General features: G+C 35.7%; 1 protein-coding gene across 2 annotated transcripts in view; it reads left to right on the top strand.

Moving 5' to 3' along the window:
* Positions 1 to 17,289, top strand: part of LOC128161570 (NACHT and WD repeat domain-containing protein 2-like) — a 35,737-nt gene that overhangs the window by 10,473 nt on the left and 7,975 nt on the right. For both annotated transcript variants that reach the window (XM_052824880.1, XM_052824881.1), the window contains 9 exons: positions 22 to 178; positions 527 to 704; positions 1,067 to 1,414; positions 6,337 to 6,558; positions 6,670 to 6,931; positions 8,871 to 8,994; positions 9,201 to 9,369; positions 14,219 to 14,340; positions 14,700 to 14,931. In XM_052824880.1, coding sequence (XP_052680840.1) covers positions 22 to 178; positions 527 to 704; positions 1,067 to 1,414; positions 6,337 to 6,558; positions 6,670 to 6,931; positions 8,871 to 8,994; positions 9,201 to 9,369; positions 14,219 to 14,340; positions 14,700 to 14,931 — 1,814 coding nt within the window. The remainder of the gene's footprint in view (positions 1 to 21; positions 179 to 526; positions 705 to 1,066; positions 1,415 to 6,336; positions 6,559 to 6,669; positions 6,932 to 8,870; positions 8,995 to 9,200; positions 9,370 to 14,218; positions 14,341 to 14,699; positions 14,932 to 17,289) is intronic.

Below are 17,289 nucleotides of genomic sequence, written 5' to 3' on the forward strand. Positions count from 1 at the left end.
TTGTCGTTGCGCCTTTATCAGGGACCTGTTGGATGACTTTGACCTGACCATCAGTCTGTTCCCCGGGGAGCAGGACTTACGGTCCCTGTCCCAGGCCATCAACCTTTCCGCCGCGGCCCTCACCCAGGACCCCCGCCAACTCCCCGGGCACCTGTTGGATCGCCTGGAACACATACAGGTGGGTACTGGTGGTCGCTGACCTTGAATTGACGTACAAATAAAGCTAAAGTAGAATTGCCCTTGGAGTCATTTGGTTTAAATGTAACTACATGCATTGAATATACATGTATGTTAAAATGTGATTTGCCTTTCTTCCGAGGAAATACATTTCATCTTACTCCTCATGTTCATTTGATAGTGTTTCTTGTTTTACTTCCATAAGTGCACACTTGTGTCAAACAATGAAAGTACCTACGGTGTATTTTATTATTCAAGAAGGATACATTTACCACCTTAAAGCAGTGCTTAATAACGGTCTGAGAGTTAAAGAATCGTATGTTACCTTTTGATTTTCACTCATCCTCAGGGTCTCCAAGATCTTCTGACACAGTGCCGCCAGAGCCCGTACCCCTACCTCCTCTGCTCCCACTTCTTGCTGAAGAAGCCCGGGGGTCAACTGGTCAGGACCCTCACTGGGCACAACTCAGTAATCGATAGCTTAGACCTGCATCAATATCCCGAGGGCAAGCTGGTGGCGCTTAGTGGTAATAAATAGTATATTACATGTACCATAGCACGTTAGAGCACAGGGACATCTCTATGGATACGATGCCCCCGTAGTTAAAGTTTTATTTAAAATTGCTGTAAGTAATACATTATGGTATTCGTAATGTCTTATCAAATGCCAAAAGACGTTTTTTTTTTAAAACAGTACGATAATTAAATAAAAAAAGCCTTTAAAAGGATTTTTACGTGATCAAGTTTTCTGAGAAACCCTTGGGCTTCACATGATTGATCACGTGACCTACCAAGTTCATATTGCAGTGATCTTTTTAAGTTTAAACTTGATGACTGTTTATCTTTAATTAAACGAAACAAAATTTTTTAGAGTTTTTAAACATTTCAGCGAGTGAGGGAGACAATCTGATAAAGACGTGGGACGTACACGCGGGGAAGGAGCTCAAGTCCATTCCCGCCATGCAATCTAAAATATGTAAGGCCGAGTTTGCGGTAGATGGAGAAATCATCCTTCAGGTGTACCAAGATAAGATATATGGATGCAATTCAGGTGGGGACGTCAAGTATACCATTGTGTTTCCAGCCATTTCGGTAACAACTGCGGGTCCTAAACAAAGCAACATCGTTGCTATTAGTGAAAAGGAGTTTGTCTTATGGGATGCTACGACCGGAAGTGAATTGAAACGTAAAGAATTGCCACCCAAACTCAAACCTGACAGCCTGGAGTGCATTTCAGGTAAGTTTTTTTTAAAAAAATTTTCGCAGTTAAGCGTTAAGTTAACTTCGATTAGTGATGCGGATAAAATGCAGTTCGAAAAGGTTCCTAATATTTAACTGGGTCAACCATTTTCAATGAGATGATATTTAATGTCAACTTTTTCAATCAGCAAAATAGGTGTATGCTGGATCGATATCTTCATTGTGTAGGGGAAGCTGCCATTTCCGTTTTTTGTTTGATAGATGCATATTTTTTTTTAAATCTAACCTTGGGGGGAAAAATCATTTATGCCTTTGGACTGTAAGAACGCAGTGTTAAATTCCCAATCTTTAAGTCATTGCCTGACGTCATGATGTCAGGCATATCTAAGGTTTAAATGTTGTGTTCTCCGAAACAGTGCAGACAATGGGACAAGCAATATGATGATATTTCACAAAAAGATTAACCGATGCATGGTTAAGATGTCAGCATTTACATTCACAATTGATGCAAATGTTATATGGCATGTAATAACAACAGCGAGCAAGAGTTTTCAAGTGGACGTTCACCATGCAGTGCAAGTGTGTAATCCTGATTTAAAAATAGATCGGCATTTAACCATATTTGAATGGTGAAAAAGGGGGAGTAGGTCATCGCAACAAGTGGTAACATATTGTCTATTACGGCACAATTTAAGTAATAATTGGTGTTGGATTATCATAATTACAAGAGAGTCATCATTTTGGATTAAACAAATATATATTTATACAGCTGGAATGTTTTACTGAAGGAACTAAATCGCCAAAGCGGGGTGTGACCCGATTTTCGTTCAGTTGGGCGATTTCATTAATCTTGAAAAGGGATCATAACTCTCATGTCTTACTAAATGTACATTACTACACAAGTAATAGCTTTCCAAAAAGCTTGCCTGACTAAACAAATTTATTCAATGGAAGCATGCATGTTTCAATGAGGCTATCTTATAAGAAAAGAATTTTAATTTTTCGCTCCTGATCATAAATTCTAGTGCATTTACATGTACATGACTGTATACACAATTGCTTGAAATAAAATTGTTTCATTAAATGTCCAACCATAGGAAATAGGAAAGAGTATTCAAGTACGTATTGTTTTAGAAAGTGTGTGGGGCAGCTTTATCCAAAACATCCTGCGATGTGTACACACGGTGTGCTGGAGTATTCTTCTGTGGTCCCATTTGGACTCGGCCACGAATCGACGCGCAAAAACTATAAATGAGACATTTAGGTGCGAAGTCCTGCTTTACCATTCACGCAACGGCTGAGATCTCGATCCGATGGTTTGAATGAACTCATCCATTGGCATTGATCCATGGGGAGAGGGGTCAAATGAATTTTTTGACATTTGTTTTGTAACAACTACATATATTTTACTTTTGATCGAGTGTTTTGGAAGAAATTTATTGAATTAACACACACGCACTTGGCTAGAAATTGTTTAATGTAGTATTAATGTACATTTAGTAAGACACACGAGTTTTGTGCTCCTTTCAAGATGAATGAAATCGCCCAATTGATCGAAAATCGGGTCACACCCCACTTCGGCGATTTAGTTCCTCCAGTAAACATTCAAGCTATATGAATATATATTTGTTTTAATCCAAACTGACGATTCTTTGGTAATGATAACATTCCAACACCAATTATTACTTACATTGTACCGTATTAGAGAATATGTAACAACTTGTTGTGATTACCCCCTCCCCCCTTTTCCACCGTTCAAATATGGCTTATATATTTTTAAATCAGGATTACCCACGTGCATGGTGAACAGCCCTTTTACTTGAAAACTCTTGCTCACTGATGTTATTACATCCTATATAACATTTTTATCAATTGTGAATGTACATGTAAATGCTAACACATTAAACATATGCATGCATCTGTGAATCTTTTTTTGTGAAAAATCTTGATATTACTTGCTCCCATTGTCTACGCTGTTTCGGAGAAGGTAACCTTAAAACCTTAGATATGCCTGACGTCATGACGTCAGGCAATTAACAATTACTAATCAAGTGTGTTTCCTAATTCGATAGATTTTTTCCAAAACATCCGATCCAAAGTATAATATACATGTATGTAGCTGTTACAAAGCAAATGTCAAAAAATTCATCTGACCCCCTGCCCCTGGATCTTCTGATAATAGCAGGATTTCGCGCCATAATGTCTCATTCATAGTTTTTGTGCGCCGATTAGTTGACGAGTCCGTTGGGATCATGCGAATACACCAGAGCACACCATGTGTTTACATCACAGGCACGTAGCATCGGGGGTTGGGGTGAGGGAGGCTGCTTCCCCCTCCCCACTTTTTTCACAGCTGGCACTTTTCTTAACTTTATATGATAAATGGAAATATCATGAATTTGCCCCCCCCCCTCCTTTTTTGTAGGAGCATGACATAAATGAAACTGCAAATAAGGAATTCTAATTGAATTGAAGTTACAGTTAGCAATTTTTTCTCATTAATTTTAGAATTTTCACTTTTTTAATTGTTTGTCAAGATGATTTTGATGAAGCTGCCCACACACATTTAAAAACAATACGTGTTTGTATATCCTTTTATATTTTATATGGTTGGAAAATTTTAAAAATGCCTTTCAGTTGATTTTGCATCTTTATGTAACAAATACAATTTTAAAAACGAATATCCAGCTTTCAAGCTTACATGCACTTATTTGATATGTGTACATTCTTAAAAAAAATTGATTGATAAAATAAATGAATTTCAAGTGATATATATGTACATCTTCTAGATCGAAGAAAAGACTGACATTTCGTCTTAAATTTACACGTTCCGTTTATAAATTATGATCAGCAGCGAAAACTAAAATCCATTTCTGATAAGATAGCCTAATTGATACATGCATGCTTCCATTGAATAATTTTGTTTGGTCAGGCAAGCTTTTTGGAAAGCTTTTACTTTTGTCTAGATTACTGAAAGTCGAGTGGTAGCGCAGTTATAATAGATTGTAACCGTGTCCAACTTTTTTCACCCCTTCAAATGTTATTGTCATATAAATTTTAGAACGTGATTTTATAATTTATTTGAACCTTTCAGGTTCGCACTAAAAATCATGCCCTGTGTTTATAGTCTATTTCATAGAATCTAGGTATTTGTAATCAAATATAAAATCTAGAGGTTTATTGATTTTAAACTTTATCTTCATTAATTGATGGATAAAATGTGCTCTAGAAATAAATGTGACAATACAAAATAAAATAGTTTTTGTCTGTTGTTGCAACAATTAACATTCTTTAGAAGAGACCTCCCATAGGATTAATTTTCGATCAGCGCCTCACCTAGTAATAGCATCAATAGTGAAACAGACTATACTATTTTATGCAGAATGTTCCTTGAAAATGACTCGATATGCTAGGTTTTTATGCAAAACAGACACCCGTTATTTTTCCTAAAAACATCAACACAAGCATCAACCATGGCTATGATTTTATTAAGCAACCCGATGTTTATATTTTCATACCACTCTACACGTGGTTGAACACGAACGATAACTCGAATATTATCGTTTGATATAAATAACCGCTAGACGGCAAAATAATACATACATCTCCAAAGATTTTCATGTTTTAAAGTAGGATATGATATGAAAAACGACCAGTACTTACATGTACGTATTTTGAGAATATTATCCGAACTCTTATACTTCCGCTCGAAATTTCACAGGAACTGAACAAATCTCGGTGAAGTCTCGTGAACTTTCGTTCGAGCACCTCTGGATTTATTACATACTTAGCAACGATAAAGAAAACATTCCGAACACATTCGCAGGGGTGTTTTGATGGGATTCGAATCCCAAATCAATTCGAATTCTTTTTATACATATTTCTTCTAATCGCATGACAAATTAAGGTATCTGATCCATAATAGCCTCAGATTCAATGAATCTGGGCGCATAACAGATATGTATGGGTTTAATACTCAGTATACGTGGACATAATTTTCCTATTAAAGTATCAGTATGTAAGAGTGGAATGTGTCCTAATTAATGACCTTTTCCTTTTTTTGAAGAGTTGTTCCCCTTTGATTTTATTCTAAAAAAATCAATTCTAAAAAAATCTACACGGTATCAAATTTATTTTCAATAGTTTTTGTATTCCTGATGATAAAATACATCTTTCAACCAGAGCATGTTTTTTATATTCCTAATAATTACTTTTTTATTTTAAAAAATGTGCTTGTCTCCAGAGACCTTAATGCAATCTTCATTAATTAATTACTGCTTTGTTAATAATGTTTTCGAAAATTTCTCTCGGTAAATCTTTTTCTGATCTTAAATGCTTTAAATGAATATCAAAGTATTAAATACATGATAAATATTTAAGGTTGGAAAAATTTGGTCCTAATATGGATCGGATACCTTAATGTAATACTACTAGTATATACTTGATAATTTAAGAATTTCAGAATAAAGTTATTTGAACATATGTTAAACACTAGGTAAAGTAATAGTTTGCATGCGCGCTGAATTTTTTTACTTACTGTGTAAAGTCCCCGTTAAAACATTTTCTTCTTAACAAGGGATTTTAAAACAATGTACGTATCAATGTATACAGTTGATTTTTTCTCCCTTTTTTGAAATAACCGGGTATGCCAATTTCAAAGATACATGTACAAGTTGTTAAAAGCAAAAAAAAAAAAAAACATTCAAAATATCTAGATACTTTATAAACATGGGATGATATAATTACAACTGCTTACATACGGAACACACCCGCTATGTAAATATAGTCGTCTACGTAATGTGTCTACATTTAGATCTATATGACTCTTCAAGCGATACGGATATTCAAAGGTCCTTTCAGGGTCTGGAAATATTCCCGCTTTTTTCGCAACATCCTCTTATCGTAGATTTGATTGTTGGGTCTTAATTAAGTAACTGATTTTGATAATCATTTTCCTAGGATCTGAAAATTTTGTTGCATTTACGGGTGAGATTATGGGATATCTTTGTGTGTATAATGTGAGAGAAGATACATTTTCCCGTGTCGTGAAGATGAAGGATGATGAAGACATCAACAGCATGGCGATAACGTCTGACGAGACCCACATCATCATCTCCAAAGGATTGGACAATGTGGTGTTGGTGGATATTGCAGATCTGAATGAAATACGAACTCTTGAAGGTAACCGTTCATTCGCAACTGATCGAGCTTTTCCGCAGAGCACGGTAACTGATAACTCTGTTTAAGACTAAACAATTTTAGATTTTAGAATTGATGTCTATTTTGTTTCAGCTCTGAAACATTTGCAGTGTATCGACAAGATTTACTCTCTCTACGGATCCATGGTAGTCTGTAACGATAAAATTGTCTGTATATCAAACGAAACGGGCAGCGAAGTGTCTTCCCATTTCCCGCACTCAATCTCTCTGGTGGATGTAAGGACATGCGACCTGAAGCTGTTCGTTACCCGGTCCCAGGATAACATCCTCAGGGTGTGGGACAGAGCGAGGAAGGACGTCCAAAACAAACTTCCGCAACAGAGCAACAGAATCAGGTCACAGTCGTATTTCTGTTTGTAACGATCAATTCCATTGGCTACATCTAAACGATTCGAGTTTGTTTTAGCTGGCTGTATTTTGTTGTTGTTGTTTTTACACCTATCTACATGCTATAAGATATGACAATTTAATACAGACCATCACATACGTCTGTATTTTTATAATTTTTTAAGCAATATTTATGGGGAAATTAAAAAGGTTAATTTAAACTCGACTCAACGATAGAAGTGGAATTATTTTGTCATCTAAAAATCAAATTGCATTCGATTTATTTTTATCTTAATTGACGTTTCCAATATAAACCATCATAATGAATATCTACTTTTGTAATACTCTCCCTATAAAAGGTTAGGGTATGTCAAGGAGGACATCATTTCCATGTTTAGCTCACCTGAGCTGAAAGCTCACGTGAGCTATTCTGATCACATTTTGTCTGTCGTCCGTCTGTCTGTCCGTAAACTTTTCACATTTTCAACATCTTCTCAAGAACCACAGGGCCAATTTCAACCAAACTTGACACAAATCATCCTTAGGCAAAGGGGATTCACAGTTGTGAAAATTAAGGGTCACACACGTTTTCAAGGGAAAATAATTAGAAATGAATGAAAAATTCCGAGAAATTTTCAAAAATCTTCTTCTCAAGAACCATAACGCCAGGAAAGCTGAAACTTGCATGGTAGCATCCTCAGGTAGTGTAGATTCAAAGTTGTGAAATTCATGACCCCCGGGGTAGTGGTGGGGCCACAACGGGGGCTCGAAATTTTACATAAGAATATATAGAGTAAATTTTTAAAAATCTTCTTCTCAGAAACTAATCAGCCAGGAAAGCTGAAACTTGCGTGGAGGCATCCTCAAGAAGTGGAGATTCAAAGTTGTGAAACTCATGAACCCTGGGGTAGGGTGGGACCAAAATGGAGGTCGAAGTTTTACATAGGAATATATAGAGTAAATTTTTAAAAATCCTCTTCTCAGAAACTAATCAGCCAGGAAAGCTGAAACTTGCGTGGAGGCATCCTCAAGAAGTGGAGATTCAAAGTTGTGAAAATCATGAACCCGGGGGTAGGGTGGGACCAAAATGGAGGTCGAAGTTTTACATAGGATTATATAGAGTAAATCTTTAAAAATCCTCTTCTCAGAAACTAATTAGCCAGGAAAGCTGAGACTTGTGTGGAAGCATCCTCAGGTAGTGTAGATTCAAAGTTGTGAAAATCATGATCCCTGGGGGTAGGGTGGGGCAGCATAGGGGGATTTGTGTTAAAGTTTTACATATAAGGAATATACAGAGTAAATCTTTAAAAATCTTCTTCCCAGAAACTAATCAGCCAGATGATTCTTTATTATTGTTAAGACTTTGTCTCCAGGACAATTCTTTGGCCTCACAAGAAGGTTCAGAATTTGATGTAGCTTTATATCCCATATATAAACAATGGTTAAGGATCTTTTTGAGAACTGCAATGCCCAACATGTGATATGACTATAAAATCATCCTGTTAGAAAAGGGACATAAGAATATCCAGGGGGGGGGGGGGGGGTGGATTTTATTTATACAGGATCTACAATGTACATGTACAATTGTACATTGTCCAGATTGTTTGTATTATGACTCCATTAAGCTGATTTTATCATACCTATTGTTCCTCAGGTGAGCGATGTGGCCCATGGGCCTCTTGTTTGGTATACTTCAACTATTACACTCGTATTTTACATATTAAATCTATAAATGTATTTAGGCATAAAGAGAGGGAAGTGAGAACACAGGACAAAATTTCACTTTTATTGCAACGGAAAAACAATTATGCAACATTACTTTTATAAAAAAAAAACTTTTTATGAAATGTCTTTGATAATTAAGCAATGTGATAAAAACGACAATCGTTTTTTATATACAGACTAATAGTACATTTTCCGTCATTGCTGATTTATTTGTTCATTTAGAAAAATCATGCCAATGAAGAACCCCCGTTACGCACTCATACGTCGCCAAGATAAAGAACAGACGACTGCTATATATGAAATCTATGACCTCCTTAAACATGGCGTCATCAAACGGTTTGCTCTGGTATATAATTTGATGCATTGAATTAACACGTAAAAATGCAGAGAAATGATAAAAAAATTGCATTGTTTTGCTTATAAAGCAAGACGAATGTATTGATATTTACTTGAATTTTATGAGGAGAGGAACTTGTAAGTTGTAAGAACTTTTTTCCAAATCCTTTCGATTCTGATCAATAAAACATGTGTAAATCAATGAATTTCGTTTAGGACACCAATGTTTCCGAAGAGGTTCTCCTGGACGATGACGACACACTTATAGTGAGCACAAAAAATGACAAAATGAAGGCCATATCCCTGGAAACAGCTACTATTGTTTCAGAATTTGAGGGATTCTTAGCTCTGAGTAATGAAGTGCGGTCTATCAATGGGGGCAAAGGTTAGCAGCATATACATGTAGTGAGGATGTTAAATGAAATAGTTACCATTTTACCCTTAAGCACACCTGGAACGAAGGGTCATGAGAGCGCCTCTGGTCATTCCTTGTCAGTCATCTGTGTTTTTTTCACACTTCAAACTTATTCTCTCTTGCCACTAGGCCAAGCGAATTTGGTACAAATCACCCTTTTATCAAGGGAATTCTCTCCTATTAAGGTGAAATATTTAACACGTTTCGAAAAGAAAAGGAATCACATAGGATACTAGTATGTCAATTGACTTTTAAAAATATGCTCAAAACCATGGCATCAGAAATCCCAATTTTTACCAAAAAATATTTACATTTTTCAGTGTCTTTGCCTGTGATTACACTACATATTGATTTGTACTATACAGTCTAATACTTTCAAATGACGTGTAATTGAAGCGCAAGCATGGTTTGCTTATTTAAATATTTAATCGTACATTTACACTTGCTGAAAGAACAGGGACGTACAAGGCGTTGTATATCCCCCACTCTTAGCAATGAAGACGACAGAATTTCAATTTAAGTTAAAACATTAATTTTTGAGTTGTATGCATTGTTTTTATCATAAATTCCACGATGGGAGTCAATATTGTACTTTCATTCTATAAACACAACAGGTATATGTTTCCAAATTAAACTGCACATAGTTTTTTGCCTAAATCTTGGATCATTCGCTGTACTTAATTGTAAAATACGGTATGAATGGGTCCTGACTCCATCCTAAAAGTACTTTTATTTAAAGAATAATTTTATTTGATTTTTATTATTGATTTATTAAGATGGAGTCTAGACCCATAATGGGTCAAATTTGTGATTTTCACCAAAAACGTTTTACTTTATAAATTATTGTCAAAGAGTTAAATTTATTAACCTGAACTCAAATGTGTCAACGTAGCTCACTATGATAAGCGGAGGCTCGTAGTCCATCCTTCTCAATGGAGATGGTGTTCGAATCGTATAGACGGCGTTTTAATTTTAATTCATTTGCTTTTAAGTAAAATATGATTTGCTTTTTTATTGGATTATTATGAAAAAGATTTGTAATACCATTTATATAATGACATCAATTACGTAATATTCATGTTCTGTACATACAATGTCGGATAAAAATAGTGCTAGCACGATATGTGGTCGTGCTGTAATGCGTAGAAAGCATCAAATTAAACAAAGAAGATAAGTACCAAGTACATTTATTAATGTATATGATTTATTTGTCAGAGAATGCAGTTCTATATTATACATGTACATGTACTGATGCACAATTTCAAATGTAAAGATTTTTTTATGTTCATGTGCGATTTCAATATCCTGGGTACGGGGGATTTGTCAGGCCTTGTACGCTCTTGTCCTTTATATTAATATAAGTTAAAAGAAATAATTCTTTGAAAATTATGAGGTGATAATTAGGGCCTCGCTCTGAGGGCGCCAAAGATATCAGTCCGTCTGTCTGTCCGTCCGAAATTGCTTGTCGGAGCATATCTTCTCTCCCCTTGGCCCAATCTGGCTAATACTTCACCAACAAAGTGCCTTTGGGTAAAGGGTGTGCAGTGACCTTGAACTATGTTTCTAAGTCTAAGGTTAAGGTCATTGCAGAATTATTAATAAAATATTGACGGGGCATATCTTCTCTCCCGTTGGACCAATCTAGCACATATTCATTCACATAGTGTCTAGGGTGTGCAGTAACTTTGAACAAAGTTTTAGGTCATGGCCAAGGTCATATAGGACCGCGCAAAAATTATTTTTTCAGAGCATAAATACTTTCCATCTAGCCCAATTTGGCTCATACATCAAATAAACAGAACTTATGAATATCGGGTGTGTAGTGACCTAGATGCAGGTCCAGCTTTCTGTCTGAAAAAAGTTTTCAGAGCCGTTAATTGCAGATTTTAGCTGACCTGAGCTGAAAGCTCAAGTGAGCTATTTTGATCACATTTTGTCTGTCGTCCGTCTGTCTGTCCGTCCGTCCGTCTGTAAACTTTTCACATTTTCAACATCTTCTCAAGAACCACTGGGCCAATTTCAACCAAACTTAGCAAAAAGCATCCTTAGCTTAAGGGGATTTAAAGTTGTGAAAATCAAGGACAACGCCCTTTAGCAAAGGGAGATAATTAGGAATTTATGAAAATTTTTGAGAAATTTCAAAAATTTCTTCTCATGAACCATAAGACCAGGAAAGCTGAAACTTGTGTGGAAGCATTCTCAGGTAGTTTAGATTCAAAGTTGTGAAAATCATGACCCCCACGGGTAGGGTGGGGCCACAATGGGGGGGGGGGTCGAAGTTTTACATAGGAATATATAGAGTAAATTTTTAAAAATCTTCTTCTCAGAAACTTATTAGCCTTGAAAGCTGACACTTGTGTGGAAGCATTCTCAGGTAGTGTAGATTCAAAGTTGTGAAAATCATGATCCCCGGGGGTAGGATGGGGCCACAATGGGGGATTTAAGTTTAACATAGGAATATATAGAGTAAATCTTTAAAAATCTTCTTCTCAGAAACTAATCAGCCAGGAAAGCTAACACTTGTGTGGAAGCATCCTCTGGTAATGTAGATTCCAAGTTGTGAAAATCATGACCCCCAGGGGTAGGGTTGGGCCACAATGGAGGTCGAAGTTTAACATATGAATATATCGGGTAAATCTTTAAAAATCTTCTTCTCAGAAACTAACCAGCCAGGAAAGCTAACACTTGTGTGGAAGCATCCTCTGGTAGTGTAGATTCAAAGTTGTGAAAATCATGACCCCCGGGCGGTGGGGTGGGGCCATAATGGGGGGTCGAAATTTTTCATACATGTATGAATATATAGAGTAAATCTTTAAAAGTCTTCTTCTCAGAAACTAATCAGCCAAGATACCTGAAACTTGTGTGGAAGCATCCTCAGGTAGTGCCGATTCGAAGTTGTGAAAATAAGGACCCCCGGGGGTAGGGTGGGGCCACAATGGGGGTTTTAAGTTTTACATGTGAATATATAGAGTAAATCTTTAAAAATCTTGTTCTCAGAAACTGATCAGCCAGGAAAGCTCAAACTTGTGTGAAGGTATCCTCAGGTAATGTAGATACAAAGTTATGAAAATCATGACCCCCGGGGGTAGGGTTGGGCTACAATGGGGGGGGGGTCGAAATTTTACATAAGAATATACAGAGTAAATTTTAAAAAATCTTCTTCTCAGAAACTAATCAGTCAGGAAAGCTGAAACTTGTTTGGAAGTATCCTCAGGTAGTGTAGATTCAAAGTTGTGAAAATCATGACCCGCTGGGGGAGGGTGGGGCCACAATGGGGGATTTAAGTTTTACATAGGAATATATAGAGTAAATCTTTTAAAATCTTCTTCTCAGAAACTAATCAGCCAGGAAAGCTGAAACTTGTGTGGAAGCATCAAGTAGTGAAAATTCAAAGTTGTGAAAATCATGACCCCCGGGGGTAGGGTGGGGCCACAATGGGGGGGGGGGTCAAATTTTAACATAGGAATATATAGAGTAAATTTTTAAAAATCTTCTCAGAAACTAATCAGCCAGGAAAGCTGAAATTTTTGTGAAAGCATCCTCAGGTAATGTAGATTCAAAGTTGTGAAAATCATGATCCCCAGGGGTAGGGTGGGGCCACAATGGGGGGTCAAAGTTTATCAAAGGAATATATAGGGTAAATCTTTAAAAATCTCAGAAACTAATCAGCCAGATGATTCTTTATAATTGTTAAGACTTTGGCCCCAGGACAATTCTTCGGCCTCACAAGAATGTTCAGAGTTTGATGTAGGTTTATATCCCATATATTTAATTATTGTTAAGGATCTTTTTGAGAACTGCAATACTCAACATATGATATGATTATAAAATCATCCTGTTAGAAAAGGAACTAATGATTGTAAACATAAAAATATTCAGGGGAAAAATGGATTTTATTTATTCAGGATCTACATGAATTATTGTACATTGTCCAGATAGTTTGTATTATGACTCCATTAAGCTGATTTTATCATATCTATTTTTCCTGAGATGAGCGATGTGGCCCATGGGCCTCTTGTTTACTGTGGGAGGCACTGTAGCTCCCAGGTCGTCCATCCGATTTTTTTCAGACTAGGAGCTACAGACCTGCAGCTAGTAGTGACCTTGAACAAATATTTAAAGTCAAAAGTAAAGGTCATAGCAAAATCCTTGTCCGGGGCATATCTTCTCTCCCTTTCCTTCAATCTGGCTCCTACTTCACTCACATAGTGCCTTTGATTAAAAGTAGCATATATATACTCTCCACTTAGTCCTTTTTGGCTAATACTTTTCTTAAACAGAGCTTTTTGGTTAATGGCGTGCAGTGACCTTCAACCAAGTCAACGTGAAGGCCAAAGCAGATTTATAACCAGTTTTAGACCATAGATTATTTCCCATTTGGTTAATTGTTCAGATTGAACAAAACTGCTTGTATGTAGTAATGAGATTGAATTAGACGTTCTATGCCAGGGGGATATTTTCTAAGTAATAGGTCAAGGTCAAAGCAAAATTCTCTGAAATTCTTTCATCATATAGATTCTGTATATGACTATTTAAAACAATACTAAAATCATTTTCTAAATTTTACGTTATACAATTCAAGAAAACGTGTGATGTTAAAAATGTATTATGCAAGCTCTCTGATATCTATGTAGATGCATTCTTATTTTTTTTTTTTTTACAAAATGTTCACCGCCTTTTCCTCTCCACATTTCGTGTTTCGTGATAAAAATCTATAAAAAGACACAAGAAAAATTACTCAGGTTAACAATGTGGCTTATTTACTTTTTATTATATAGATTTTGATATTGCCATTGAAATGTTGTTTTTATTATTTCAGAAATAGTTACGCAGACACGAGGGAGACAAAACCTGAAATGTTTCGATGCAAAAACTGGAAAAGTGACAAAAATCATCCAATTATCAACATCTGATAAAAAATATCTTGTTGAAACATTTGTGGTATGAAATATTTATTATGCCCCCCCCTCCCCCCCCCCCCCCCCCCCCCCCCACAAAAAAAAGACAAGACACTCGGGATTTTTCTTAAATGCAATAAATCTTGAATCCTAAAACGCAAGTTCAAATGTGTTATTTTTCTAAGCCAGTGAAAACAGTTTATAAAGTTATTTTATGGCATGTGTTGTAAATACGCCTCGACATCCTAACTTTTGAAAGAAAAACATTATCAAAATTCATTGAAAAACGTACACTTTTTATACTTCGCTTTGTTTTGTCATTTTATGCAGCAACATCGAAGTTTCGTTTCGTGGTTACAATTTTTAACAGTTTGAATGAATTTATATATGTTTTACATGTAGGCTTCTTCCGATGGACAGATTATTGCTTGCGTTACCGAAGATGAAACGTTTCTAGTCTGCGATGCAGAGAAGAAAAGAGTGATAAAGACATTGCGAGACAAAGATATTGGAAAAGATGTTAGTGATATCGGGTTGGAAATCGACATTTCTAGAAACGGGATATACGTTATAGGGTCAGTACAACTGAAACGGCCCAACGTAACAACTCCTTTTGTTTGGAACAAGGAAGAAGGTATAATTGGTTTTAATGTTAGCTGAAGCTAATTAATCGCATTAACTTTTCGATGATTTGCACTAGATGCACTGCGAAAATTAAAACCAAAATTAACGGGGAAAATTACAGGAAAAAATATAAACTATGAGAAAATATTGATTGTTTCACACTGAAGCAAAATTTATTATATAATTAGACACGATCTCGTTGCGAACAACAAGTGGTTCTTCCGTTTGATTATGAAAAAATGATATGGTTAAATCAAAATGTTGGTACCAGGTACTATATTAACTTCTGTCAAACTAATTTTTTGATCTACGCTTCAATATTGAGATTTCCGGAAAAGGTCATTTTAAAACTGCAATATCTCTGCAATGCGTTCTCCGATTCTAAAACGATTTTTAGTTTTGTATTCAGTACAAAAATGTCTACAAAACGTATATGCTTAAAAAAATCCAAAAATTGAAATTTTGGAATCACTTCCGGTGTCGACTGGAAGTGACGGACGACCAGCTCATATTAAAATTTGATAAGTTTAAAACATATTCTAATGAAAAGAAATTGTAAATTTTTTTATCTGAAAATTTTTTGAAAACACGGTTTAAAAAAAATGCTGTTTAAGCGGACCTGATCGGCACTAAGAATTCAAAAATAAATTATTCCTGAAAATTTCAATGTTCTATCTTAAATCGTATTTGAAAAAAAGGGAGCACACAGTCACTTTTAAAAAAAGAAAAAAGAATATAACGGCCGACCGGAAGTGACGTCATCAACAAAAATGTTCGTGATAAAAGATCTTGATATTTTGTATTATTCCAAAAAATTTCATAAAAATTCGTTGTAGCATATTCGAGATATTTGAGTTTTTTTAATGTGCCTCACTACACTTTGAAATTGTTTCTCAAATCAGCAGAAAATTACTTTATTATGATAGAAAGCATGATGGATAAGAAGTATATATGTCAAATAGGCGAAAAAATGCGAAACTTTAGATAAAAATTATATCTTTAAAAATTTCATTCAGTTAACATAAACAAAAGCCCCAGGTGGATTCGAACTCATGACCTGTGGTTCACAAGCCGGATACTTTAATCACTGAGCTATGACGATATACATCAGAATCGATTGATACAAACAGTTTAACAAAACATTTTAATCGCCATCTTGTGACATAGTGTCTTAAAAAGTATAAGTCTCGGTGTAGTGAAGTACCTTAAACAAGATATCTGTGAGCCAATGCTCACTAGTGATACCCCCGCTCTGATGTGAATATGCAAAATAAGCAAAGTCGACATTTAACAGATAGCTGACAACCGATTGGTACAGAAATACTAGTATATCCCACAATATGGCATGCCAAAACAAATAGAATGTAAAAAAAGCATCTGCGATAAATAGCTGCTTAGAAATCTTTGAGGAAAATTTGTTTGAAAATTTTGGCAAAAATAAACAACGTACTCATTAAACAGGAAGTTGACGTCCGATTGGTACAAAAATACATCCCACGATATAACATGCCTATACAAATACTGTGTAAAAATTTCAAGCATCTGCGATAAACATTTGCTGAGAAATCTTTGACGAAAATTTGTTTGAAAATTTTTGCTAAAAATAACAAAGTCGTCATTTAACAGGAAGTTGACGTCCGATTGGTACAAAAATACATCCCACGATATGGCATGCCTAAACAAATACTGTGTAAACATTTCAATAAACAGTTGCTGAGAATTCTTTGACAAAAAATTGTTTGAAATTTTTTGCTAAAAGAAAACAAAGTCGTCATTTAACAGGAAGTTGACGTCTGATTAGTACAAAAGTATATCCCACGATATGGCATGCCAAAACAAATAGTGTGTAAAAATTTCAAGCATCTGCGATAAAACGTTGCTGTGAAATCTTAAAAATAAGCAAAGTCGTCATTTAACAGGAATTTGACGTCCGATTGGTACAAAAATATATCCCATGATATGCCATGCCTATACAAACACTGTGTAAAAATGTCAAGCATCTGCGATAAATAGTTGCCGAGATAAATGCGACAGAAATTTTTGCTATGGACGGAGAGACGGACAGCCAGACAGACACACAAGGGTAAAACAGTATACCCCCTTTCCTCCGGAGCGGGGGTATGAAAAATAGTAAGAAAAAGAAGAATAATAATAGTAGTTAAAAAAAAGAGAAAAAGAAACCTAACAAACCTAACAAAAACGTTGGAAACGGAACACCCTAAAGAGTGACTGCTTGGGAGGGTAACTGTTGAAATTGACACCCCTCGAAAACCACTGTCAACCGACGCGAAGCGGAGGTTGACAATGGTTTTCGAGGGGTGTCAATTTCAACAGTTATCCTTCCAAACAGGCTCATTTATTTTATCAT

This window comes from Crassostrea angulata, chromosome 8 (assembly GCF_025612915.1).
Source record: "Crassostrea angulata isolate pt1a10 chromosome 8, ASM2561291v2, whole genome shotgun sequence".
Taxonomy (NCBI): domain Eukaryota; kingdom Metazoa; phylum Mollusca; class Bivalvia; order Ostreida; family Ostreidae; genus Magallana; species Magallana angulata.